Genomic DNA, 26,393 nt, shown 5'->3' with positions numbered 1-26,393 from the left:
CCCCCCCACGCGTCCTTCCACGCCAGCCCCAGAGTGTCCCCCTTGGCCCCATCCCGTCCGTGCCGTGTGCAGCTCTCAGTGCGGCTCCCCCTTGACGGCTGCTGCTGCTGCTGCCATGTGCAGCGTTCCCAGGTGAGCGGGGAGACACCCGGGCGTGATGTGACGTCACGGCCCGGGACTTTAAAACTGCTCAGCGCCGCGTTGCGCTGCTTGGCCTAGCTTTGGGTTCAGAGTCCAGGGCCCAAGCACAGACTCCGGCCCCGCATGTGGAAGGCAGAAGGTAGGGGAGGGGGAAAACTAGTGGGAAGGGTTGGGAGAGGAAGGGACTTGTGCAGGGGGGGGAGAGGAAGGGGCTTGTGCGGAGGGGGAGGGGGAAAATAGGGAGAAGGGATGGGAGAGGAAGGAGCTTATGCGGAGGGGGAGGGAGAAGAAAGGGGAAGGCATCAAGGGACAGGATGGAGAAGAGACAAATGCCAGGGGGACAAGTGCAGACAATGAGGAAAAGGGCAGGAGGGGAGGTGTCAGTGGGAGGGGGGACAGGGTGATGCTGGGAGAGGAGAGGAGAGGGGAAGGGCATTGGGGGACAGAAGGGGGAGCTGGAGGTGCTGGGAGAAGGCTTGAAAGAAGGGGGTGGGCATGAGAAAGATGGGGATGGAGCAAGTCATGTGTGAGGGCACAGAGGAGCAGGAGGGGAACGGGGGCAGCGAGTGGTGAGGGGGTGGGCATCAGGGAAAAAGAGGGCAAAGGGGGAAGGGGCAGTAAGGGAAGGGGGAGGCACAAGGAGGGTGCAGGGCTAAGGGAAGGTGCAGGTGCCAGGGGATTCTGGGGTGAAGCAAAAGGGCAGACACCTGCAGGGGAGGGACCAGCACCAGAGGAGAGAGGCAGGGCAGGTGTGTAGAGGGAGGTGTTAGAAGAGGGAATGAGGAGGGGTAGCTCACATGATCAGAGTGGGGCTACTGGAGGAATGGGCACAGGGGGGAGAGAAGGGCTGGTGGAGGAGGGCTAAGGGCAGTGAGAAGGGCAGGAGTCAGGACAGCAGAGGAGGGTGAGGAGTTGGGGGGCAGCAGGCATCAGGGGAGCTGATGGAGCAAGGGGAGGAGACATGGCAGCAGAGAGAAAAGGTAAAGGTTTATAAAATATTTATTAATAACTAGGATGCCACAGTGGCACATCCAAATAAGCCACATGAACTTCGTACTGGTGTACAACACAAAATTCATTCTGATCATGAGAGGAAACTTTTAGGCTATGTCTACACTGGCGGCTACTTGCGCAAGATGTTCTTGTGCAAGAAATCTTGTGCAAGAACATGTCCACACTGCCATGTACAAGTTGTGCTTTTGCACTTGAAAGTAGGAATAAGGGATCTTCTGGAAAAGGGCTTATTTTCCGCAAGATCCTGTCTAGACTGGCGCTTTTCTCCGGCAAAACCCTGAGCCGGAAAAAAGTCGCAGCCATGTTCATGCAAATGCCGTGGGGGATATTTAAATCCCCTGCGGCATTTGCAATTCCTAAGTGTCTCAGTAGCATCCCGTTTACGGAAAAGGGTGCCAATGTAGACACAGCCTATAGGTGTGGAGCTAGCCCCACTGATGCCTTCATTCCTGGTCCTGCGCCTGCAATCTATAGGGCTTGTCTACACAGTGTAGACATGAGCACCAGGAGGCTATGCATTCTGAAGAGAAACAATGTGTTGCACACCATCTAGCCTGTATTGAAATAGCTGTCATGCACTAAATGTTTGCTGGTGCATGTTAAAGAAATATTGTTAATGAATATTAGGAAACATTTAATATAAGCCAACAGAGTCCACACGAGGAAGCTAGTGCACAAAATATTGCTGTGCTTTTAAAATGCACACTGTATCAGCACTTATTATTGTACCATATAGACAAGCTCTATGTGTTTCGAGGTCAGTATGTGGCAACTACATGCACAGCAGCTTAATGGCAGGGGTGGGCAATAAGCAGCCTGCAGGTTGAGCACAGTTTGCCAGGAATAGCTCCCGGCAAGTCACCAGACAGCATCCACAGGTACGGCCACTCACATCTCCCAGTGGCCGTGGTTCACTATTCCCAATCAATGAGAGCTGTGAGAAGTGGTGCGGGTCAAACCAGTGCTTCCTACAACTCCTATTTGGCCAGGAGTGCCGGTCACAGCCAATGGGAGCTGCAAGCAGCTCTGCCTGCAGGTGTGCAGGTAAATAAAGAATCTGGTAACCTGCCAGGGACTAACCCTGGCAAACCACTTCCAGCCTGTGGACCACTTATTGCTCATCCCAATAAGGAGCTCTTTAACCACAACAAGAGCCCCCTAGTGGCAACAGAGGTGCTACTGTGTGTGCACTGCAGTACATCATATATATAGTAGCTCAGGGTACGTCTACACTACAGCGCTAAATCGAACTAACTTAGTTCGAATTAGTTAATTCGAACTAAGCTAATTCGAACTAACGCATCTAGAACTAAAAACTAGTTCGAACTAGCGTTTTGCTAGTTCGAACTAGCAAGTCCACATTGAGTGGACTCTGAACAGGGCTTAAGGATGGCCGGAAGCAGTGCCGGCAGGGCATAAAAGGAGGACTTAGAGCATGGAGATGCTGTCTCAGGCTAGCCGAGGGCTGCACTTAAAGGGTCCCGACCCCCACCCCGGACACACAGTTCTAAGGGGTGCCCCGCTTGCAAAGAAGTTCTGGCTTGGAGTGCCCGGAGTACCCACGCTGGGCACATCACACCACTCGGCCATCAGCCCGGCTGCACTTGCCGCAGGCTGCCATCTGGGGAGAGGGAGTAATTGGGGGGCTGCAGGAGAGCTTCCACCCCCAGAAGCCCGCAGAGCCAGCCCAGTCCTCCCCATCGGGGGCTCGTACCCCATTCCTCCCTCACCTCCTTCCACTTACCCTTCCCTAGCCCCCCTTCTTATTGATGTACAAAATAAAGATAACGTTTCTTCCAACATTGACTCTGTCTTTATTGAAAAAAACTGGGGGAGACTGGGAAAAGGAGGTGGGAGAGGGGAAGAGAAAGGCTGGGAGAGGGGAGGGCAACTAACATGATCAGAGGTTGGGAACAGGTCCCAGATGAAGAAAGGCTACAGAGACTGGGACTGTTCAGCTTAGAAAAGAGGAGACGGAGGGGGGACAGGATAGAGGTCTCTAAAAGCAGGGGTTGGGTGGAGAGGGTGCATTCAGAAAAGTTCTTCCTGAGTTCCCATAAAGAAGGACTAGAGGACACCAAAGGAAAGGAATGGGTAGCAGGCTTCAAACTAGTAAGAGAAAGTTGTTGTTCTTGACAAAGCAAATAGTTAACCTGTGGAACTCCTTGCTGCAGGAGGCTGTGAAGGCTACAACTAGAACAGAGTTTAAATGGAAGTGAGATCAAGTCATGGAGGTTGGGTCCATGGAGTCCTATTAGCCAGAGGGTAGGAGTGGTGTCCCTGCCCAAAGTTTGTGGAAGGCTGGAGAGGGATTGCACGAGACAAATGGCTTGGTCACTGTCTTCGGTCCATCCCCTCCAGGGTCCCTAGGGTTGGCCGCTGTCGGCAGACAGGCTACTGGGCTAGATGGACCTTTGGTCTGACCCAGGACGGCCATTGTAAGCTCAGGGCTCAGGGTCGGGGGTCTCAGTGGACCCCCTTGATTTTCATGCACACCTGGTCCTGGGTGGCCAGGCTGGCAGCTCTCCTGCCCTAGACGGCCACTTTCCTGTGCCTAGTGCAGAGATCGTGGACAAGGTCCACGATGTCCGCACTAGCCCAGGAAGGTGCCCGCCTCTTGCGGTCCAGGGCAAGCTCCCGGGAGCCGCCAGCCTGGTCCCGGCAAGAGGGGGTGGGCTGGGGGCATCAGGTGGGTGGCTCTGTGCCGTGCCAGGTGCAGGGTCTGCTAGCTGGGTGCTGGCAGGCTTGCACCTGGCACGGGCACCGTAGCCAGCCCGTGCCCCTTTAAGTGGTCCGGGGCCGGGAGGGGGGCATAGAGTTTCCCTGGTGTTGGCCAGAGTGGCCACCAGGGAAACCTGGGGAGGGCTAGCCTCCCACTAGTTCGAACTAAAGGGCTACACAGCCCTTAGTTCGAACTAGCTAGTTCGAACTAGGCGTTAGTCCTCGTAAAATGAGGTTTACCTAGTTCGAACTAAGCGCTCCGCTAGTTCGATTCAAATTCGAACTAGCGGAGCGCTAGTGTAGCACCTATTAAAGTTAGTTCGAACTAACTTTGTAGTGTAGACATACCCTCCGTGTCTGTAAATCTGTATCGCTGAAATGCTGGCTGTTCCCTCTGGGTGGCCCGTGTTGCATGGGGACTGTGGGGCCCAAACAGCCGCTTGCCTCCGCGTGGTGGCCCGGCTGAGCAGCGCAGAAGTCAGTCAAGCGCCACGGCGGGAGGGGAAGGGGGGTGGAGCAGTGATGTGAAGCGTGACAGCGGCTCCAGGCGCCACCCCCTGGCCATGAATGTCACCACCCCGCCCTCCTTCGCCTCCCGCCATGGCGCTTGGCTGACTTCTGCGCCGCTTGGTCAGGCCGCCGAGTGGGAGCAAGTGGCGCAAGCGACCATTTGGGCTCCACGCTCCCCATGCAGCACGAGGAACGCGAAGCCCAAAAGGCCATTTGGGCTCTGTGGTCCCCTGAGTGAGAGGCAGGAGGGGGAGGAGAAGAGAAAGAGAGAAAGGAGAGGCAGGAGGCGTAGGAGAGCTGAGAGAGAGAGAGGAGGGGAGGCAGGAGGAGGAGGAGAGAGAGAGAGACCGGAGGCTCAGGAGAGAAGAGTGACATGGAGGAGAGACCTGAAAATCCTGTCTTATGACGGGCTAATTGGCTAGTTATATTATATTAGTCATATTACATGTTTCTGACACTGTGGGTGGGGGGTAGCCCACTAGCTCCTAATGACCAGCTACCCTGATCCAACAAAACACTTTTAATGTATGTGACTATTCATCTGACTGAAATTAAACAAGTGCTTAAGTACTTTGCTTCACTGGGACCAAAGACATGATCCTGAGTCTTCTCCTTAGCAGTGCTGTGTTTGTCTCCCATTTGAACTCAGCATGATTAGCCCGACTTCCAGAGCAATGCTGGACTCAAGAGCATATCTGCTCCCCACAGTCACTGGGGTGTGGACTTTAGGGTGTGAAATGCTCTTGCCTGCATGCCAAAAGAGCTGTCTCCTGACCCCACTGCAACCTAGCAAGACTCTATGGTCAGTCCAAAGTGAGGACAGGGTCACTGAACTCTAAATGCAGTTAGAATATTAAATAGCAAGTTGGATTTATTTTTTTTTAATTTAAAAATTCATTTTGGAATTAATCACAATAATATCAGTAGCTGGGAGGGTCAGAAAATCCATAATGCTCATGCTTTACTATATGTGGCATTTCACGGTTTTCTAATCATGAAAGCCAAAGCAAATGGGAATTTAATGTGCACCATAAATGTTGAATTTACTTGATTCAGGGGGTATTTGAGTATCATCAAGTTCAATTGACACTACTTCCTTCCTCTAGTTCTCCCAACACAAGGCACATTTTGAACTCCCCAAATGGTAAACTTCAGTGAGCAGCCATCTTGAGTTCTGTGAAATCTTGGAAGCCAATTCATCTTCTCTGATTAAACAGAGGGTGATTACTAAGATAACAAATAGCGTGCCTCTGTCACTCTTGTACCCTTCTAGTACCTCCTGATAAAACATTTGGAGTCTGTCTCACATGCAGTCAGAGTCTTGTTTTGCCACAAGTCTTCTCCAGAATGTGAAAAAAACCTGTCACCGGCAGGGAGGATAACATTTTAAACAAGAAATAAGTCAGCAATCTGTGAAAGAATAAGTACCCACGCTCTTGTACTGGCCAATTTTAGGCTTTCTGCACTGGTGCTGACCTCCCCTAGTTTTTCTTCTTTGACCAAGTGACTTTTTTATTCCTCCCACTTCTTTCCAGCTCCCTTGAGGGGAAAACTCCAGTACTTTCTCTTCAATGCTAAGCAGGCTTATCCCCAGTGTAACAGGTCCCAAATCCAATTAGGTTTGAGGCTATGTCTACACTACATAATTATGTTGATCTATCTTACAACAGATTCAGCCACCACAGTTATTAAATCACTTTAATAGATTGGTGGTAACAGGAATTATAAAAGTTCATGCTTCAGGGCATAGGTCAATCTCTAACTATGGGATTTGGAATCAAATCATAACAGGGGACAGGTTATCCTACTTTTGACATATGAGGAGTTTCTTGAATCTTCTGTGGCATCTGGAATGTGATAGAGCCCCACTGATGTAAATGGGAGCTTTACCATTGACTTCAGTGGGCACAGGATCAAGCCACTGGCCACTGTTGAAGACTGGATACTAGACCTTATAAAATGGGCCTTTTGTTAGAAGATCCTGGTGTCCTCTCAGGCCATGGGTAAATCACACCACTGGATATCACTCAGCCCCAGAAACAAACAGCCTATCATTCAAAAATAATATGGAATTTTAAGATACAACACAATAGCTTGCTACATCATCGGTCATGTTTTCAGATACATTTACCTTTAGCAGAAAATTTCTCAGCTGTCCTCAGGGTAACAACCTCTGACTAATGTCTGAAAGGACCATTTCAAATGCTGACTGATATTGCAAAAGTAAAAATTCCATGCAACATTAAAAGTTTCCAAAAACAAGAGGAGAAAACCACACAAATAAAACACATACCATGCCCTTCATCTGCCATATACTTTGTGCCACTGGGTCACTTTATGTGATTTCTGTCCAAAGTATACCAACATAACCTGCAACTTTGCTCTTTGCCCTCGCAGCCAAGCTTACACACTGATGGTTCATTTTAGCACACTCTTTCCAATATGGGGCTTGGCTGTGCTCACTTCCACCAATACAAATCCAGAGTAATTCCTGTCAAGTCCATGGAGCTCCACCAGAATAAGTGAGAGAACTGAAATCACACTGTTAGCTCAAACCACTCACCTAAGTTGTGGTAGACTGATAGGGTTGCCAGATAGTTGAAATAAAAATACCGAACCCTCCCCCAAAAAAACCACTGGGAACGGGGGGAGACCAAAGTTGTTGAGCAAAAAAAGACTCCAAGGACTTATTAAGCTGAAATTTTAAAATAAAACAGCATTAAAACAACATGTCCCCTTTAAGTGCAGGGATAGGAACAGTGGAGCGGTTGAGCACGGAGACCCGGGGGAAGCTTCCCCTAGGTTTTTTGGCCTGCAGCCATTTTGTGCCAGCAGCCTTGGAGAACCAGGTAAGCATGGGGGCTGGGGTCGGGGAGCTGAGGGGGGCTTGGTGGGAGGGGAGGCCAGGTGCTGAGTGTTTGTAGCATTGCCAGGTGCCCAGCATTTTCACCTCTGGCCTGGGAAAAATTCAGAAAATACCGGACATTTTAGGTGTCCAGTATTCTCTGAATTTTTTTACCGGACTGGAGCTGAAAATACCGGACTATCCAGGTGAATACCGGACACCTGGCAACCCTATAGACTGAGTACCAGCTAAGGCATTTCAAGAGTTAGATCAAAGCTTGACCCTAGCACTGCACTATTCCTGCATAAGGTGTAAATGTCCCTGTTTTAAAGAAATGAACCTCATTAGTTTGTATGTAATATGCAGGTTTTCAGCCTGGAGCCCAGGAAATAGAGTAAGGGATAAAAAAGGGAATCTTACCTGAAGACCCTCTATGGCTAATCTCAGCATGCTTGGTGTGAGCTTGGAGGCCTGCTTGAAGGTGAAGTTGCTCCAGTCTATAATCAAAACAAATCCATTCACTTGAAGTTCAGGGTCTTCAATCATGGCTTCTAAAGAAAGAAGTATGGCACGCAAAATATCCACCAGTGTGTACCTGTTAATAACAGAGGGTGGGCTGAGTTAGGGTAACCAAAAAGGAATTATGTGAGCATGCAAACATCAGTTTTGAAAATTTCTAACCATTTCTTTTTGTTATTTACAAAACATGTCAAACAAAGGATGGATTTTGATTTTATATTTGCTGTATAGATTCCCTCAGATAAAGAAATATGAGCAGAAAAATATCAACTGCCACAGCATATGTCAAATTTCCTATAGAGAGTGACAACCTTCTGAGCTGCCTACTTATTTCCCCAATTATCAAATGCATATACTGTAATATCAATGCAACTTCTATTGTTTTAAGATCAAAATTACATGGAAAACTACTGTAGTCTGGCACTAGAAACATGCTCCCAAAGTTCCTGGGCATAATTCTAAAGGTGGAGAACACAAGTCCCCAGTCTTCAACTGCAAACAAAAGGACATTTCAACACACCTCTCTCTCTCTCTCTCTCTCTCTCTCTCTCGCACACTGTAGAATTTTCAAAGCACAACAAAAATAGTCTCTTAATGAAAACAAAAACAAAAATAAAAGAAACATATCACTGCTTTGGAACATCTCTGGTTAAAGGCAATGTCAGCCTATTAAGATTTAATTAATTGCCTTCTGAATACTTTTTACCCACTAGCAAGGCAGTTTCAATACTCAATTTAGAATCTGATGTTCATTTTCTTCTGCTACAGTCCACATTAAATTTGTGTACAGAGAGATGGTATAACAGGTGCATGTAGGAAATAAAATACAAATAGTATATAATGTATATTTACAAACACATGAATGTAAAGATTCCTATATAAACAAACATGCAACAGAAACTATAATTCTATGAGCGTCTCACTACCTCACTTTGGTCTCTCTGAGGGTATGTCTACAGTACAGAGTTTTGTCGGAAAAACATCTGTTTTTCTGACAAAACTTGAGGCACGTCCACACTGCAATTGTATTCTTCCACAAGAAAATCAAAAGAACAGAGGGGGGTTTTCTTGCATCAGTAATCCTCATTCTACAAGGAAGAAGCCTTTTTGCAAAAGAGCTCTTTCACAAAAAGGCATGTGTGGACAGGAAAGAGGGAGTTCTTTCAGAAGAGAAAAGAGGAAAAAGCACAGGTGCCTTGGTGGCCACTCAGTCTATAGCAATCATAGAACCATAGAATACTAGGACTGGAAGGGACCTCGAGAGGTCATCAAGTCCAGTCCCCTGCCCTCATGGCAGGACCAAATACTGTCTAGACTATCCCTGATAGACATTTATCTAACCTACTCTTAAATATCTCCAGAGATGGAGATTCCACAACCTCCCTAGGCAATTTATTCCAGTGTTTGACTTCCCTGACAGTTAGGAACTTTTTCCTAATGTCCAACCTAAATCTCCCTTGCTGCAGTCCTCAGAGGCCAAAATGAACAAGTTTTCTCCCACCTCCTTATGACACCCTTTTAGTTTATATGCAAGAAAGCATACATTCAGTCTGGACACTCTCTTCTGATAAAGCAGATTGCTTTTTCGATGCTCTTTTGCAGTATGGACGCTTTCTTTCGGAAGATCTCTTCTGAAAAAAGCTTCTTCCTAAAGAAGCCTGTAGTCTAGACGTAGCCTGAGTCACAGCCCAGTATGTCGTACAAAAACTATGGACTTTCCAAACCAAGCTGATAAGAGGCTTTTCTTTATTCCAAGGAGGTTCTTTTCTTGTAATTATTCTGCCAGTGAACAGTACCGGTAAAGGCCCCACATTTGGAAAGAGATCTGCTAGCAAACCAAAAAAACAACAACAAAACTGGGGGAAAATTTCAATTATTATTTATTATTTCATTTTGTAATCTTTCAAGTTATTTTGTCAAGATAAATTCGACTATGTTAAAACTTCCCTCTTTTTCCCCACTGCTAAAATGCAGGTATGATAGTAACAGAAAGTGGAGAGGAAGAACCTTATCGCTCTCATTTTCTTACTTTCTCCTCCTTTACTTGCACTGGAAATTTTAAAGGGGGGAAGTAGAATTGCCTTATAATTTCCAAATGAAAGCTTACAAAAGGGTGACATTTTTAAATTTTTATGTCACAAATATTCATTTTTATTTTTGATGAAAATTTTTGATAAAGTGAAAAGTCAATCTTTAAAACTCCATTTTTAATGTAAAATGTTAAAAAATATTTCGAACAGCTGTACATGGACCCTTACATGTCCTACTGGAGTCAGTGGGGATCTATATGAGCGTAGGCGCTGACTACAGTGGATCCCTTTCAAGGACTAAGGCTTCCAGCTTTCCACAGCCACTTGTAGCTGGCCGCTTTCCAGAAACAATATGATAAGACTCCATCCAGTCTAACTGCAATATATGACTTTCAGTCAAAAAAGAAACATTTACAAATCAAAAAGGAACCTGAGCTGTCAGCTCCATCTCAAAGCTCAACCTGAGGAAGAAAAAGAGTCGCCAGCTCAAATAATTCTCTCCTACTTAAGGTGTATGTACAGTAGGAAACTTTGTGGGTATTCTTTAGCTCCAGTATAAAACAGAGTAGCTCATGCACCAAGTTTTTACAGACATTTCTTCTGGACACATTAATCTGTCTCCACTATGGGACAAGGTCAAATTAAGATATGCAACTTCAGCTACATTAATTGCGTAGCTGAAGACAATGTAGCTTAACTCGACTTTTGGCTTTGTCCACACTTACAGGAAGTCAAAGGGAGAACATTGTTCCTTCAACTTCCCTTACTCCTTGTGGAAGCAGGACTACCGGCATCAACTGGAGAGCCCCTTGCAGTTCAAGTTAACTAGACCCAATCATTCAAACCCTGGAATATCAACAGTAGCAGCTTCGATCTTCTCTGTAGTGCAGACGTACCCTTGAAGAGCCAACCTGTTGGGGGCCTAGAATGACACATACCGTATTTTCCGGCATATAAGATGACTTTTTATACTAAAAAACATCCCCCAAAAATCGGGGGTCGTCTTATACGCCGGGTATAAACATACTGTAGCTTCGGCTACTGTGACGGGGTGCCCCTGTCCCTGGGTACACCCGCGGATGACCCCGGCAGCGGGGGGAGGAAAGCAGGAGTCGGCTCGCTCCCCCGGCGGTGTGGCGTGTGCGCCCGAGTCTGCCCGCCGCGTTTAAAAGGCGGCCGGACCAGCTGGTCAGAGGCGGAAGCGGCGGAGAGCGTGGGGCCGGCCGGGGCATCCCAGGGAGCGACTGCAGACGCCGGCCGGAGGAGGATCGCGGCGGGCACGGCTGGGAGCAGGGAGGCAGCCAGGGGGCCTCCGGGGACGACTGCGGACGCCGGCCGAGGGAGGAGGCCGGCAGAAACCCCGGGCGGCGGCGGCAAGCAGGGAGCACGGAGCTGGCATGAGAGGCAGGCACCGCGGCAGGGCGACCCGGGGTGCCAAGGCGGCAGAGGTGGCCCGAGAGGTCACGAGGTGGCGGAGGACGGTGACGCGAGGGGAAGAGAGTTCCAGAGCCCCGGACGTGCACTGGACCCGGAGGCGAGGCAGCCCGAGACGCTGGCCCTTGGAGCGACACTTCCAACAGACCCAGAGGGGCTGTGAGTAGCCCCCCTGACAGGCGCCAGGTCCTCCCCATCCCAGATTACAGGGACTCTCCCCCAACCGGGGAAGCGGACGGCTTGTTGGGCGGTAGGTTGGTCTCTCCCAGATAAATGGGCGTAGACCACAACCTAAACCTCCCTTTGCAAGCAAGCCTAGAGCAATGCTAGGGAGTGGGGCCTCCGTGCAGTCAACGCGAGGACCCGTCCCCACACGGGTTTGGGGGGGGGAAGGGAAGGCAGGCTATTACAACCTTTGCCAATCCGAGCAGGCTTTGTATGCATTAATAGAATACACCGCTTGCCGGGATTGGCTCAGCGCGGTACATACAGTATCAGCACAGGGACGTTCTGTATAGGGGGGTAGTCTTATACGGCGAGTATAGGCCAAAACCTATGTTTTACCTGGAAAATTAGAGGGTTGTCTTATACGTCCAGTCGCCTTATATGCCGGAAAATATGGTACGTGCTGCTTGCTTGATAAGGCCCTTAAGTAATCATAATACTGCGAGTGAAATCCTGACCCCCATTGAAAACAATGACAAATTCCCATTGACTTCAATGGAGCCAGGATTTTCCCCATTGTGCTGAAGGAGTTGTGACTCTTCAGGGCTAGATTCTGATATCCTTACTCATATTCTGTAGTGTCTGCTTCCCCAAAAAAGTCCCATTAAGGTCGTACTCAATGTGATTATAAGACTCAGAATTTGGCCTGTAACATAATTTCATGATTCTCAGCTGAAAAAGCCAAGAATTTCTTTTTCCAATGAAGAAGACCAAAAGGACACTGACTGATCTACCAGCAAAGGCTTTCACTAGCTAACAGGAGAAGACATCCAATGTATCCATTAAATAAATAAAAACAAGTTAGAACCATTCAGAGATCTGTCCATGTTACAAAAAAACCACCTAAAGGAAATTAGCAGAAAATAGAAGATAAAATACCTTAGATTAGCATTTTGGTTCTGTACTTTTTGTCTTGATTTTGCAGTACTATTTAATCCAGCTATATTGCTTAAAACCGCAAATGAAAGAAAAATCCATTATAGGCAGCACTTAATTTTTTATGTGACTGAGTCCTGGCACTTTTAGGCTTGGCAGTTGATGGCTCCAGCACACACGGGCTCACAGCCAGCAGCTGTGGCTCTCTGGCCACCAAGCTCAGAAGACAGCACCACTACCAGCAGCTGTGCAGAAGGGTGGCAACGCCATACCATGCTGCCTTTACTTCTGCAGTGCTGCTGGCAGCAGTGCTGCCTTCATACCTGAGTGCCCAGGTTGAATCCCAGCACCTCTTTCACTACAAATTAGGTTCTGATTATAGGCCATTTAACACAGCTATTACTTTGAGCGAATGCTGGGCTATGCAGAAATCTAAACCCAATGTAATAGAGGAAATCTTAGGTGATGCAAATTGCACATTGTATATTAAAGTAAAAACAGTAAAGCTCTAGCAAATGAAATATGATTAAAGGTGCAATATTACAGTCTTAATATAGCACAGAGTTACTTGCATAAAGACTCACCTTTAATCTGCTCTATACAATACATGGAACCTATGTAAACTGAAGTCCCTTCACAGGCTTTTGACAGTGCATTACCGTGTCCTGCTACATGATACATTATAGCACATGCTCCATTTTCACCTGGACTTGTAGGACTTGAGTCTGTGTGTGTGTGTGTGTGTATGTTTGGTAGAAAATTACTTGCTGCTGATACATGCAATTAAAAAAAAACTGGATGCCAGGCTAATCTATAGTTGTGCAGTCACATCTCAGTAACCAACAACAAATAAAAGTCCCATGCAGCAGTATCCTATTTTTTCATGGGTTCTTACAATATAGTAGTGGTGTGGAACATTGTCCAGAGACTTACTGGGAAATGTAAACAGAAGGTAACACTGGGTGAATACTTTGCTGTTGTTAGTCAAGTCTTTGATAAATAGCCTTTTTTCAGTTTCCTGCTACCTCAAAAGCTGGTCAAATATGGTCTTCAATCCATAATGACAATATTTGTTGAATAATTTACGTGGCCAGATCTAGAAGATATATTATGAAGTAACCACTAATTGAGATTGCAACATTCTTTTTTAAACAAAAACTATTTTGAATCCCCTCTAAATCTGAACAGCTGAAAAACTTTCATGCCAATTCGGGAGCCAGGGTAGAATGTGTGGTGTAACTCTGAGCATTTGATCAAGCAGTTCCTGAGACAGAGCCCTCCAAAATGAGATGGTAAGTATTGCTAGCCTAAAATGTGTGTTTCTCATGACAAATTTCGTCTGATGCTCTTTCCCTCTACTCCCATTTTCCCTCCTTTTGGCTATGTCTACTACACTACAGAGGGTTTTTTTGTTTTTTTTTTTAAAACAGCTGTTTTAAAAAAAAAAAAAAAAAAAAAAAAAAAACTTTACTGACGTCCACACTGCAATCGTGTTCTTTCAAAAAAAATTGAAAGAATAGAGGGGTTTTTCCAACATTAGTAAACCTCTTTCTATGAGAAAGAAGCCTTTTTCCAAGAGAGCTCTCTTTCAGAAAAAGGCGTGTGTGAACGGGAAAGAGGAAGTTATTTTGAAAAAAGAGGAATGAGAAAAAAGCACAGGTGCCCTGATGGCTATGCTGTCCATAGTAATCAGCTTAAATGCGATATAGCATCCATTCAGTGTGGATGCTCTCTTTCGAAAAAGCAGATTGCTTTTTCAATGTGCTTTGGCAATGTGACGATCTCTTTCGGAAGTAGTTTTTTCGGAAGATCTCATCCAGAAAAGCTTTTTCAAAAAAAAGCCTGCAGTCTAACATAGCCTTTGTCCTCTCTACAGGCAGTCCCTGGGTTACGTACAAGATAGGGACTGTAGGTTTGTTCTTAAGTTGAATCTGTATGTAAGTCGGAACTGGCGTCCAGATTCAGCCGCTGCTGAAACTGACCGCCAGTTCTGACTTACATACAGATTCAACTTAAGAACCCCAAGTCAGCTGCTGCTGAAACTGATCAGCCGCTGATTCCAGGAAGCCCGGGGCAGAGCAACTGTGCCTCGGGCTTCCTGTAGTCAGCGCTGGTCAGTTTCAGCAACGGCTGACTTGGGGACGCCTGGGGCAGAGCAGCTGGGGTGCTGCTGGGTTGCTCCAGTAGCGCCACTCCTCGGCGCTACTGGACCAACCCAGCAGCACCCCAGCTGCTCTGCCCCAGGCGTCCTGATTCAGCCGCTGCTGAAACTGACCAGCAGCGGCTGAATCAGGACGCCTGGGGCAGAGCAGCTGGGGTGCTGCCGGGTTGGTCCAGTAGTGCCCAGAGCGGCGCTGCGGGACCAACCGGCAGCGCCCCAGCTGCTCTGCCCCAGGGTCCACAACAAAAGCCTGGTCTGCTGGGGGGGCACACTAGCTGCGCCCCCCCCCCCCCAGTAGACCAGGGACACGGGGAGCAAAGCCGCAGCGGTGGGGTGCCTCGCCTCTGAGGCTTTGCTCTGGCGCGGACCCGCCGCCGCTGCGGCTTTGCTCCCGGTGCCCCTGGTCTGCTGGCGACGGTCCCCAGCAGACCAGGGGCACCGGGAGCAGCTTTTCTCGCCCCGGAGGTCGAGGTGGCTGACCGCTGCCTGCGAGCTCCGGGGCGAGAAAGCCCCGTTCGTAAGTGCGGATCCGACATAAGTCGGATCCGCGTAAGTTGGGGACTGCCTGTACTTATTTCAATCTTTCTTTGGTCTCTTCATTGTAGATTGACACATAGCCATTGATTCCTTATAGCCCCATCCCTTTCCTGAGTTATGTACTTCCCTTATTAATTGTTGTCTCCTTCTTGATTCCTGATTGTTTTTCTCCCTTTCCTCCCAATTGCTTGCCTATTCTTCCATTCTCTTGCCATCACCCCAATCAATGCTTCCTTATATCCACACCCTATAAAAAAAACCCTGTCTTTGGTACCCCAGTGGTTAAGCATTGTTCAGAAACAGTTACACTAATCTAAATTTATTAAGATCTATTTATATAAGCATTTGATACACCGCAAGTGTTATATAAAGAGAAGGGAAAGGAAAGCTAACTAATGAAAAGTGTGAGTGTTGGCTTATATTTTAGTCTTTTGCAGACACACAATTTTACAAAATGTTTCCATACAATTTCTTGTATGTCTTTGGATTTATAAAAGCCTCTCCAGGGGTGCAACTACACTGCACCCATAGCTCAAAATAAGCTACGCAATTTGAGCTATGCAAATTGCATAACTTATTTCAAGTCAATTTTGAAATAGCTTATATCATGATTGGGCACTGTGTACATAGTGCCAAATTTCAAAATAACCCGCTGGTTTGAAACGTTCCTTACTCCTTGTGGAATGAGGTTTACAGGGACATCAGAACAGCGAGCCTGTTATATTTTGGAATAACGGGCTTGCTGTTAAGATATGGGATAGCTATTCCGCACAGCAGTGTTGATGTAGCCTAGGTCCCCATCCTACCTTCTGGACTGTATTGCTAAGATCCATATACAGCATTCTGATAACTTTCACCTTAACTGAAGAGATATAACAAGGCAAAAAATGAAAAGCACTAGTGTACCAGTTATACTAGCACAACATAAAACTAGAATGAGATGAGGTTTGTCACAGATTCTGTTTTTTTAAGTACAGCCATTATACAGTGTGAAAGAAAGACGCCATCATTACCGTAAAATCTCAAGTATTATGTGCACCTACATATAATGTGCACCCTGACTTTAGAATCTTAGCATAATGAAAAAAACTGAACTCCTATGTACAATGTGCACCCCATTGTATAAGAGAATGGGAGGTAACCTGTTTCTGAAGTCCAGAATTTCTTGGTCTCTACTAAACTGGAACACAACATTTGAGTATCCTTAAACTAGACCTGAAGCTACAGGGAAACGTGTGTGCAGCCCGGGGAGCCGGCGGTGGAGTTTGAAACCTACACCCTCCCGGACAGCTGCCTGGCCTGCCCCACTGCGCCAGGAGCCAGGAACCGACCCACCAGTAACAAGCCCAGCCTTGCCCGCTTCCCGTAGGTGGCCCCAGGCTACAGGAGAGCGGGAGGGAGGGACGCACCGCTCGTACCTGCAGGTTCGCCCGGGAAACACGCGCGCAGCCCGGGGAGCCGGCAGCGGAGTTTGAAACCAGCCCCCGCCCCTCCGGACAGATGCCCGCGTGCCATGCCAAGCACACGCCTGCTGCAGGGACCCCCCAGGCGCAGCCTGAAGGAGCACCGGGCAGGCAGCAACCCAGGGCACTGCAGCCTGGCAGCGCGGCCGGCTCCTCACCTTGTCTGGGAGCTTGGGGGGTGGTAGCCCCCGCTCCTCACTGCAGCGGGAAAGTTTCTGTGCGGAAGGGAGGGAGAGTTTAAAACTTTAAAAAATAGCTCCTATGTATAATGTGCACCCCGGCTTTGAGCCTAAAAAGCCAAGGGGGAAAGTGCACATTATTCTGGAGATTTTATGGTATATTTCATCAATCTGTACTAAGTTACAACCATTGGCTACCTCAGGATGTGTGCTAAGTAGCATGTGCCCATTCTTCACAGCAAGACCCAAAGAGTGCAGCAGTTTAAGTCATTTTGACCTCAATGCCTTTGAGCGTTTAGGATGTTTATTTACTGAAGGGACACTGAGTGCTTTATTTTTCTCTGTCCCCAGTTTACAACAGTAATTACAGGTGAGTGGTGTATATTGTGTCTGATTTGCTATAAGGTGTGTCTTACTGTAACTTACAGGTGACCTGTACTTCACAGCTAGAAAATAAATCCTGGTTAATTAATGGCTGACTTCAGTCACACTGTTTCATACAGCCTCTCACATTACATATTTTAGGTAGTGGAGTATAACTAATTCTAATCTAGAGTTCACTATTAACTGCAACTAATGCCCCCTTTTATATAACCATGGTTTATACAATATTTTAGCCTAAAAATATATCAGTAACAAAGCTAGATAAAAATGATCATGTACTGAATTAATACTGTGGGTTAGGTTCACAAAAACATCACAATGTTCAACTTTTAGACACCTAGGAAATCAATAGATTCACAAGCCTGAGTTAGGCACTCAGACGTTCTATGCAATGAATGGGGAGAGATAGGTACCTAAGAATGTGATTCAAAAAAGCCAACAAGCTAGCTAATGGGAGATGTCTTAAACTAGCCAATTTGAGATGACAAGGAGACGGTAGCGTCCTAAACACTACGTCTTTCACAGAGTTCAACATCTAAATCTGGAAGGAAACACCTACCCCTGTTCAGGCTTATCAGCTGTGAACCCTTGCTTCGAGTCAGGTGTATACAATACTTTTTTCAATAAGCTGTTGTTAATGTCTTATACCAGGGCTACCAGTATAGGAAGCAAAACCGTGTTTCTTTGCCTTTACCACAAGGTTTCCAGGTGTCTGATATTCAACTGGAATACCAGGTCAAAAAGGGACCTGGCAGCTCTAGTCAGCATAACCGATTGGGCTAGCAAAGGTCCAATTGGTGGTTCAATGGGGCCAAGGCAGGATCCTTAACTAAGCTGATTCTGCATGGCTCCTGAAAGCAGCTGGTATGTCAGCTTCGTAAGTGCTGTGTGCACACTCCACTGCTGCTATTTCGAAATAACTATTCCCCAGAGTCATTCTTAGTAATTACTCTCCAGTGCTTCCTGGGGCTCTAAGTCAAGGTAGCATGTCCACATTAAGGGAGCCTGTCTCAGACTTATTTCAAGGCTTCCCTGTAGTATGGACACTCTACTTCGAAATAATTATTATTTTGTTAGTTATTATTTTGAAATAAGTTATTTTGAAATCATTTGCTAGTGTAGACATGCCCTTAGTGTTTGCAGAATTTAAGCTGTCATTTCACAAAAGTTTCTAATCCTTATGGTTGTGGAAATAGCTATTTGAATGTGAACTTGTACAGTTCCTGAGTGTACAACAGACTGACCTAGTACCTTCAACTCTGCATACAGATTCCCCATGCCACAGTAGAGTAAAATTAATAAGTCTGGTCAATTTCATTGCTGATCTTCAGAACCCAGCAAACAACTATGAAACTGACAGGAACCATGCCAGTTTTATTCTGCCCTTCTTGGGAAAGCTCTGAGTGGTAATGATAGCAAACATTAGCAGTAATTAAATGGGAAGATATCCCAAAATCCTCAAAAAGGCTAGTGGAGGATAAGGATACAAAAAAAACCACCCCTCGCCCGCTGAAATAGCCAGCAAATTGACTGGCAGGGGTAAGGTCTTAGAGCTCCTGTATCCCCAATAAAGAGTCTATGCGTGGGGAGAGGGACAATCTCCATCCAGCAACCAGTTGTAGGCATAAGGAAGAGGAATAATACACCTACTACCCCAATGAAATCATATATCTCTAATTCAGAAGTTATTATGAAAGATTGTGCAATCCAGGTAGGAATCCCATCACCCTTTCCTTACCCAGCTCCAAAGAGAGGTGCTAAACTTCTTACTGAGACATTCCCATTGGCTCTTGCATTACAACCTCCTTCATCTTTTTATAAGTTTCTGGTTTAGTCTTTCAGATGGGAGGGCAACTGATACAGTTTTCAGTCCCTGCTTTAATTTAGTGAGTATAATGTCTTGTTTGGCACACAGACTTGTTCTTTTTTCATAGATTTTTTTTGTTTCATCCTTTTCCTATTCCTAAATCCTTTAATTGGCCTGATGGTAATTGGAACTATAAATGCTAGACCGCTGACGTATATAAGTCATCTGTTCTATGGCTGTTATTCACTTAAAAAACAACTATCATTTTTGTTGGAATTATTCATATGTTGGCTATAAGAAACTGTATATCTGTGATAAATTATATTTTTCTGGCCTTGCAGCACATGTTAACTTAGTCAAGAAAGAATGCAGGGAATTCACTGACTGACCAGAAGCTTTTGAAAAGTTTTGCTATAAGTAAAAAGCACAAAGTTTTGAGTACTTGTACATCACTAAGGGCTTATTCAGTAGGAGAGATGGGTGCATAACACTCCACAGGATCAGTCATTAACTGAGTATCAGGTCAGATGTACTCATGGGGAAGCAGTGTGGTCTCTGGATGGGGTACGTGTCTGTCAGGAGATCCAGGTTTTATGCCCTGATCTGCCACTGATCTGCTATGTGACTTTCAACAAGTCACTTCCCCTTTCTGCACCTTTGTTCTTCTCCCTTTGTCTGTCTTCTTCCTATGGACAAACAGCTCCCTTCTGGGGCAAGGACTATGGGATTCCAATCTTCGTTGGAGTACATATGTATTGGAGCACCTCGGTCATACTATGACTATAATATAAATAATAATGCATTCAGTAAAACTTCCATAAAATTGTAATTATGATTTGTCTTTTTAATATTGTCCCAGCTGATCTCATGTAAATCAAATCAAGTAAGAAAACATCTCACAATCAATACAGGTGAATGAACCCACCCTTGCCACATGTTAATGACAAGTTTTTAAAGTGCAATTTTTGTGCAGTGACGAAGGACTAGAGCTCTGGATAGTTCCGCATAAAACTTGTTTTACCATAGTGCCATTACAAAGAAGAAAATTGATCATACCTGAGATAGGTCAGGACCAGATTTGTGAGGGAAGTTCATTAAAGCAGAAGTAAAATTTTAACAAGATGCCTAATTTGTCACATCCTTGTATTTATTTCTGTCATCTTGCTCTTTTTTTGAGGATAGTACCAGATTATTTCTTAAGAAAAGGCTTGAGTTAAATGTCCAGGCAATGGAACCTGCAAGATTCTGCTGCAGGTGGGGGTAATGCATAAAGCTCCCCTTTTCTCCTCCCAAGGGGCACAGTGCATGCAGAGACATACATGGCCCCTCACAGCTGGCCACTCTGAGCAGCATGTGGGGATGTGGCGGGCAGGGAATCTGCTCAACACTTCTGCTGGGCTGCAGGATGGTGGAGGTCTGGATCTGGCCAACAGGCTCTATTTTGCTCAGCTCTGAGCTATAATGATGTAATTCTTCATTATTATTAGGTAATGCTTAATTCTGCAAGTCTTGCATGCATATGTCTACACTGCAAGTTTTTGTGGCAGAAAATATGCTAATGCATGAGTCGCGATGTCATTAGCATATTTTCTGCTGACTCTTTTTGCGCCAGGGGTGTAGCCACTTCCGTTTTGTGCAAAAAAAAACCTTGCACTTGTATGAGCCCAATAAGCCATAGCCACACCACAATGGCACCAGAATGGACTGTAATCAGCTTTAGGGCCTTTGTAGCCTCATTCAGTTTTGAAAGCTTGCTGCAAAAACTTTGCATAAAGACCCCACCCACCTCCATGATAACTATACCAAAGAGACTGTCACCTGTGCTGCAGAATAGGAGAGAGCTGAAGAGGTGTTTAACATCAGTCTGACACATGCATAATTAGATAGTTCAGTTACTAATCTTGCCTTCTCTAGATGAGGAAAAGTATTCTGAACCTGAGCTTCCTATTTCAGTTCCTCTTCAGAAATGGGAATTAGCCCTGAGTTGTAAGAGCATTGTGGGTATTATTGATATGCAAATGACTACTGTCAAGCAACCCTATTTCATTGCTTGAGATATATTGGGCGCTTAAGCAAAAAGAGCTGAGACAAGATGTAATAAATATTTGTCAGGCCAGTTGGACAAATTATCTGTTTTGCTTCTTTTAAATGCATCATTATCTCAGCTGGGGAAAAGGCAGAGGAATGTAAATCAAGGAGTGTGCTTTTTGCCCAATCCATTAATAACAGGGAAAAGGGTTTCTGTTCCCTGCCATGAATATATAGGGGAGTATACAGAAGGGGCTTTAAATCAAAATGTGTCTCTATTTCCTTCTTCGTGCTCCATGCTGCAGATCAGTCCTGTTGTGTGTAAAGCAGGGTGTGTCTATATTGCCCTCTCCATCACCCTGTAACCTCCTGGATTTCATCAATGATAGAGGGAAGGTTCAGTCATGGAGTTTAAAGCCAGAAAAGGTCCACCAGATTATCTCAACCTTCTGTACATCACAGACCACCACCAACACCCAGTATCCACATGCTAAACACAGCAACTGAAATCACACTACCTATTACTGCCCAAAGGAGACCAGACTGTTCTGTGCCACAGAACAGAAGGGACTTAGGTGCACCAGCGCCAAAGGATCCTGCAATGGTAGGAAATTGATTATGTAAGATATATCCAGATAATATTGGCAAATGACCTGCCCCAAACACTGCAGAAGAAAGCGAAAGCTCACCAATGTCCCTAGAAATGTGACATGGAGGGAAAATTCCCTCCAGCTCCCAACTATGGGGATCAGTTAGACCCTGAACCCATGAGCAAGAACCAGCCAGCCAAGCACCTGACAGAGAGAGTACGCATGGTGCCATCTCACAGTCTTGAGTCTGACTCATCCTCTCCAAAGTCTCGGCTCTAGTCTTGGCCACTCCAGGTGCTTCAGAGGAAGGAGATATACCCGCTCCTCTCAGCAGGAAAAAAAAAAACAGAAAATACTGGGAGGAAGTGACCCTTCTTGACACTGGCAAGTGGTTGACTGAAACCCTAAAGAACAGAACATAAGACATGCAGCCCAATAGGGTAGGGGGTTAGTAGGTCTCAGTTAGGTGGGATGGGGCATGTGTTAAGATCTTGGCTCAGCATTTACCTGCTCTGGTCCCAGTTGGCAGCGAACAAGACCAGGATCTTCCTGCCATAATGGTCGAGGTTGGCCAGCCCACCTGGGAAGCCGTCCTTCAGCGCCTGCTTGATGCCAGGGTCAGTGGCCTTGAAGCTCTTGAACATGTCCAAGTTCTGCTGCCGGTACTCAAAGTACTGGGCCAGCAGGCGGAATGCCTCAAAGTGCTGAAACTTCCTGGCTCTCAGGAAGCGCAGGATGAAGGCATCATCTGTACGGAGGAAGCCAATGTCTGGCCGTGTGATCACCATGTCCCGCACCTCCTGGATGTCCTGGTGCAGGGTATCTGGGTTCTCATTCAGTTCCAGTCGGGCTTTCTCCAGTGTCTCTGGGGACAGACCTGCCTGCAAATGAGTCATAGTGCTGCTCCCTCCTCTGTCACTACTATCAGTGCTCCTCTCCCTTACAGGATGCACCCCCCCCCCCCAAAAGCCTAATATTGCTATTTCTCACCTTTAGACTGTGTACCCTCTCCCCAAATCTCCCCAGCAACCTGCTGCTCCTGTGCCTTGTATGATACACCTCTTCCACCCTGCAAATAACCTTTTCCCCAGAACCCCAATAGCTGCAGTCACTGTAGAGAGAAAAGCCAGTATAACAACAACCCGCCACAGGCAAACACCCTATTGCTGCAAATCTCTATGGAAAGCAGCCCAGTTACAGCTAGTAATAACTAATAAAGTGGATCCCCAGCAGAGTTTCCAGGAGGAGGGCTCTTTCCCACAGAAGACCCAATTTTGCCCCTTGGGTTAGGGAGGCATTTCATCGGTGTAATCAAATGCTGCCGTTGCCGTGGTTTTCCGAGAGCCACATGCTCACAGAGAGCGAGTCCAAAAAAGCAGGACCCCTTCGGGTTTGGGATGAGGTTTTTATCCCTCTCCCATGCAGGCAGTGATCTCACCCCCGATGCTGCAATCACTAGAGACCCAGGAGCCGGGGCTAATTATAACCCATATATGAATAAAGGGGCCCCTCACTCGGAGAGCTCCTCGGGGGTTGCTTTCCAAAAGCCCCGTTGATTTAAGAGCAACGTTCGCCTTGGTTAAGAGACACGTTTCTTTGCTTTAAAAGGCAAAAGGGGGGCTACATGTCGTTGAATCACGGGTCTATGCTGCAAGATCCTCTTGAGCGCAGGCAAAGGACTCCAGAGAGCAGAGCAGCCTGTGGCTTGGGGTGGGTTTTCTCCTTCTTCCCACCTACACACCCAGTCAGCTCAGATGGCACCAGCAGGAGCTGGGGCTGGATGATGGATGCCCCCCCCCCCTGCTTTTTATCTCAGCCAGGTCTTCCCACACACCGCACTCCGCCCATCCTCGTCCTTCTCCCCGGCAGCTGGCCGCAGTCGCCTCGCAAAAATGCACCCGCAAGAAGAAAGGGCTGGGGAGCCCCGCTCGCTCGCCAGGCTCCGGCCCGCAGCAGCAGGCGAACACACCGCTAGGCACTGCGGCACCTCCCGGCATCCATCAGCAACAGCAGCTCCTCTCGGGGGCAAGCCCGGCGCTGGGCAGCTGGCGGGAGAGGCAGAGTCGCGCCCCGCACCAGCAGCGGGCTCGTGCTCCCCGAGGCGCGCGCTGCCTGCAGCCCGGCGGGGGTCTGGCGGGCAGGCGATGGAGACAGAGCGCTGGCCCCGCCGCCGCCGCCTTTGTGCTGCTCTGGAGCAAGCCGGCGTCGGCTGGTGCGGCTGCCGTTGTGTTCAGTGCGTGGCTGCCGGCAGGTTTGCGTCAATCAGGGCCCCCTAGGCGGCTGCTGCCGGTGACTCCAGCTCGGATCGGCCCCTCTGTCGCTCACGTTGTTGTTACCCACCCAGCACAGCCCTTTCCCCCTCCCTCGCCCTTCCTGTCTGCAGGATACAGACAAAAACCCACAGAGGAGCCCCCGGCCCTCCCCCTGCACCTGCTTCCCTAGCCCAGCTTGGGAAGACCAGCAAGCCTTTTGCAAATGAATATTTATATTCCGACCTCTGAGAAACGCCCCCTGCCTCCCCCTTCTTCTATTCTTCCCACCCTTGTGTGTGCAGAGAGACAAACTGCAGCGGAATTAGCAGCTATTGTTGATTTCGATTCGTATGGACACTCATTAGTGTCTAGTTCCTCCTACAGGGATCAGTCTCTGCTCCTGCTCTAAATGGATTTGAGACAAAAAAATAAAGCCCCCAAACCAACCACACCAGTGGCTTGGGTTATTACAAACGCCATTGTTGCTGAAAAGTTTAAAAGAGGAATTTGGAGAACATACTTGGCCTTCTATGGCGTGGGAAAAGGGGGGTCGGCTGTGGTAATGTTCAGCATCATCCCCAGCCAGTTTATCGTTGTAAATTCTTTAATTTAGACTCTAGCAACTTCTTGGGAGAATGTTTGCCCTATGTGGAGAATGACTCTTGCTTATTCTCAGCCTAAGAAGTGACTTTTTAAATGTATTTGGAGAGTTTTTAAAAATGAATTTGTAAAATTCAAATTGGCTGGTTATGAGGAATTGGAACATGTTATCTGCTAATGATTTTTTTAGCTAAGAATTTTCATTCTGACAACTCCAAAACTACTTCTTTGACACCTGGTGTGGTTTCTGAGTACAGGGATACCCGGAAAAACAATAATCTCATGTTAGGCCTCAGTCCTTCAAATACAAAATTAAATGAAACCATTTAGATGACTGACCTTTATAAAATTAAGCATGTGTATATGTCTGCATGGGATCAAGCCCTGGCTGCAGTGCCAGAATTTTGTTTTTCTTCTTCATCTGGCTCCTTTTTTGGATTTATACTCCAAATATACTCATTAGTTTTTGGTTGCATTCTCTGAAAATAATTGTTAAGGGAAAAGCCCCTCCGTTTCAAAAATAAATTATAAAAGTCTAATATTCCTTGCACTAGAGGCCTTTACTCTTTGAATTCATTATATTACAAAGGAATACCCTGCTTCTTAAAATTGGATTTAGCCCTTAGTGAAGATTAGTGTCTTTCACTCTGATCTTGCACTTCTTAGGCTAAACTCCCAGGGGTAGATTCTAAGCATTGCAACGCTTCACTTTAGGCACCCTTCCACTAAACTGAATTCACAGCCCTGCACTAAATGCAAGGATTCCCTACATAATATATAGGGAGAGTTAGGTGCCTAAGAATGGGATCCACAAAAGCCAGCAGGGTGAGCAGGGATTTGTTTAAACTAGCTAGCAGAAAATGCTAAGGAGAAGGGTGTGATCTAAGGTCTGTATCTCAAAGGGAGTTAGATGCATAAATCTGGTTCAATTTTGTCCTCTGCCTAAAAGGGACTGCAAACCATGTTTCCTAATTTCCAGGGAAGTGTCTTAACCACCAGGCAAGGGTTAATCTGAGGTGGCATTCTCTCAATAGCTCCTGCTGAAGTTGTATTAATATGGAACAGTCATTAGCCCCGAGAGTGTGAAAATTACTCTATAGCTGAATAGTTAGGAACTCCCCTAAGATGTGAAAGACCCAAATAAAGTCCCTATTCCAATGATTACTTATACAAAGTGGAACAGTTTCAAAAGGAGCAATTGATAGTTGACATCTCAGGAGTTTAGGCACACAGCTGAGAGGTGGGTGACACAGCTTCAAATCCCAGCTCTACATCAGACAGATAGGAAAATTGAATCTGGTTCTTCTACATCCTAGGTGGCTATACAAACCACTAGGTCCAAGTTATAAGAAGTCCATAGACTTCCACCTTCTGCCTCACTTTGTGCAGGATTTATTCCTCTAAAACACACTACTGTACTATATTGAGCCAGACAAAGGATATAGATAAGGAATGCCTAGTTTGAGGATCATACCAAGTTTTAGGAATGAGGTAGTTGTCAGGTTATCGGGTGGCTGTTTTCATTACTAGGTGCAGATTTGTAAGTGCCTAAGGGACTTTATCCGCAGAAATCTAGGCCTCTAGGCAGTATAGGCACCAACATAATTAAGCAGCAGCTGAGACAGAGTTCTGAGGATCTACATTTTGGACCTGGGTACCTAAAACTCTTTGTGAATTGAGCTCCCTCCTAAAGTTAATGTGAGCTTTGCTTGAGAAGGGAGTGTGTGACTGGGTTTTTAGTGTGCAAATAAAATATATTAAACTTGAAAATTCTTTAACTGTGCATAAAAGATACAACATGTGCACTGTTCTTCCCCCAATTCGTATTACACTGTTTTCTTTGCAAGACTATTCAGTTATAAACCCAAAATTTAAACAGGGGCAAAGGCAGAAGAGGAAAAACAATGGAAAAGATAGTGTGCTTTAGAAGAGAGGCCCAGATCTAGGAAAGGTGTTTAGGCACCTAACTTCCATTGAAAATCAAAGGAAATTAGGAGCCTTCATAGTTTTGTGGATCTGAGCCAGAATTCCTAGTACAGCTGTGTTCATGAAAAATATGGTGTAAACTACTCTAAAA

General features: G+C 46.5%; 1 protein-coding gene across 1 annotated transcript in view; it reads right to left on the bottom strand.

The window, feature by feature from the left end:
* Positions 1-23,903, bottom strand: part of CLVS2 (clavesin 2) — an 87,405-nt gene extending 63,502 nt beyond the window's left edge. Inside the window, exons 1-2 of the mRNA XM_075924073.2 lie at positions 21,972-23,903; positions 7,652-7,826 (exon numbers count right to left, since the gene is read on the bottom strand). Of these exons, the coding sequence (XP_075780188.1) occupies positions 7,652-7,826; positions 21,972-22,360 (564 nt within the window). The 5' untranslated portion in view covers positions 22,361-23,903. The remainder of the gene's footprint in view (positions 1-7,651; positions 7,827-21,971) is intronic.
* Positions 23,904-26,393: the final 2,490 nt, after the last annotated feature.

The sequence above is a fragment of the Pelodiscus sinensis genome, chromosome 3 (assembly GCF_052426305.1).
Source record: "Pelodiscus sinensis isolate ZL-2025 chromosome 3, ASM5242630v1, whole genome shotgun sequence".
NCBI lineage: Eukaryota > Metazoa > Chordata > Testudines > Trionychidae > Pelodiscus > Pelodiscus sinensis.
This window is presented reverse-complemented; position numbering and strand designations above follow the sequence as displayed.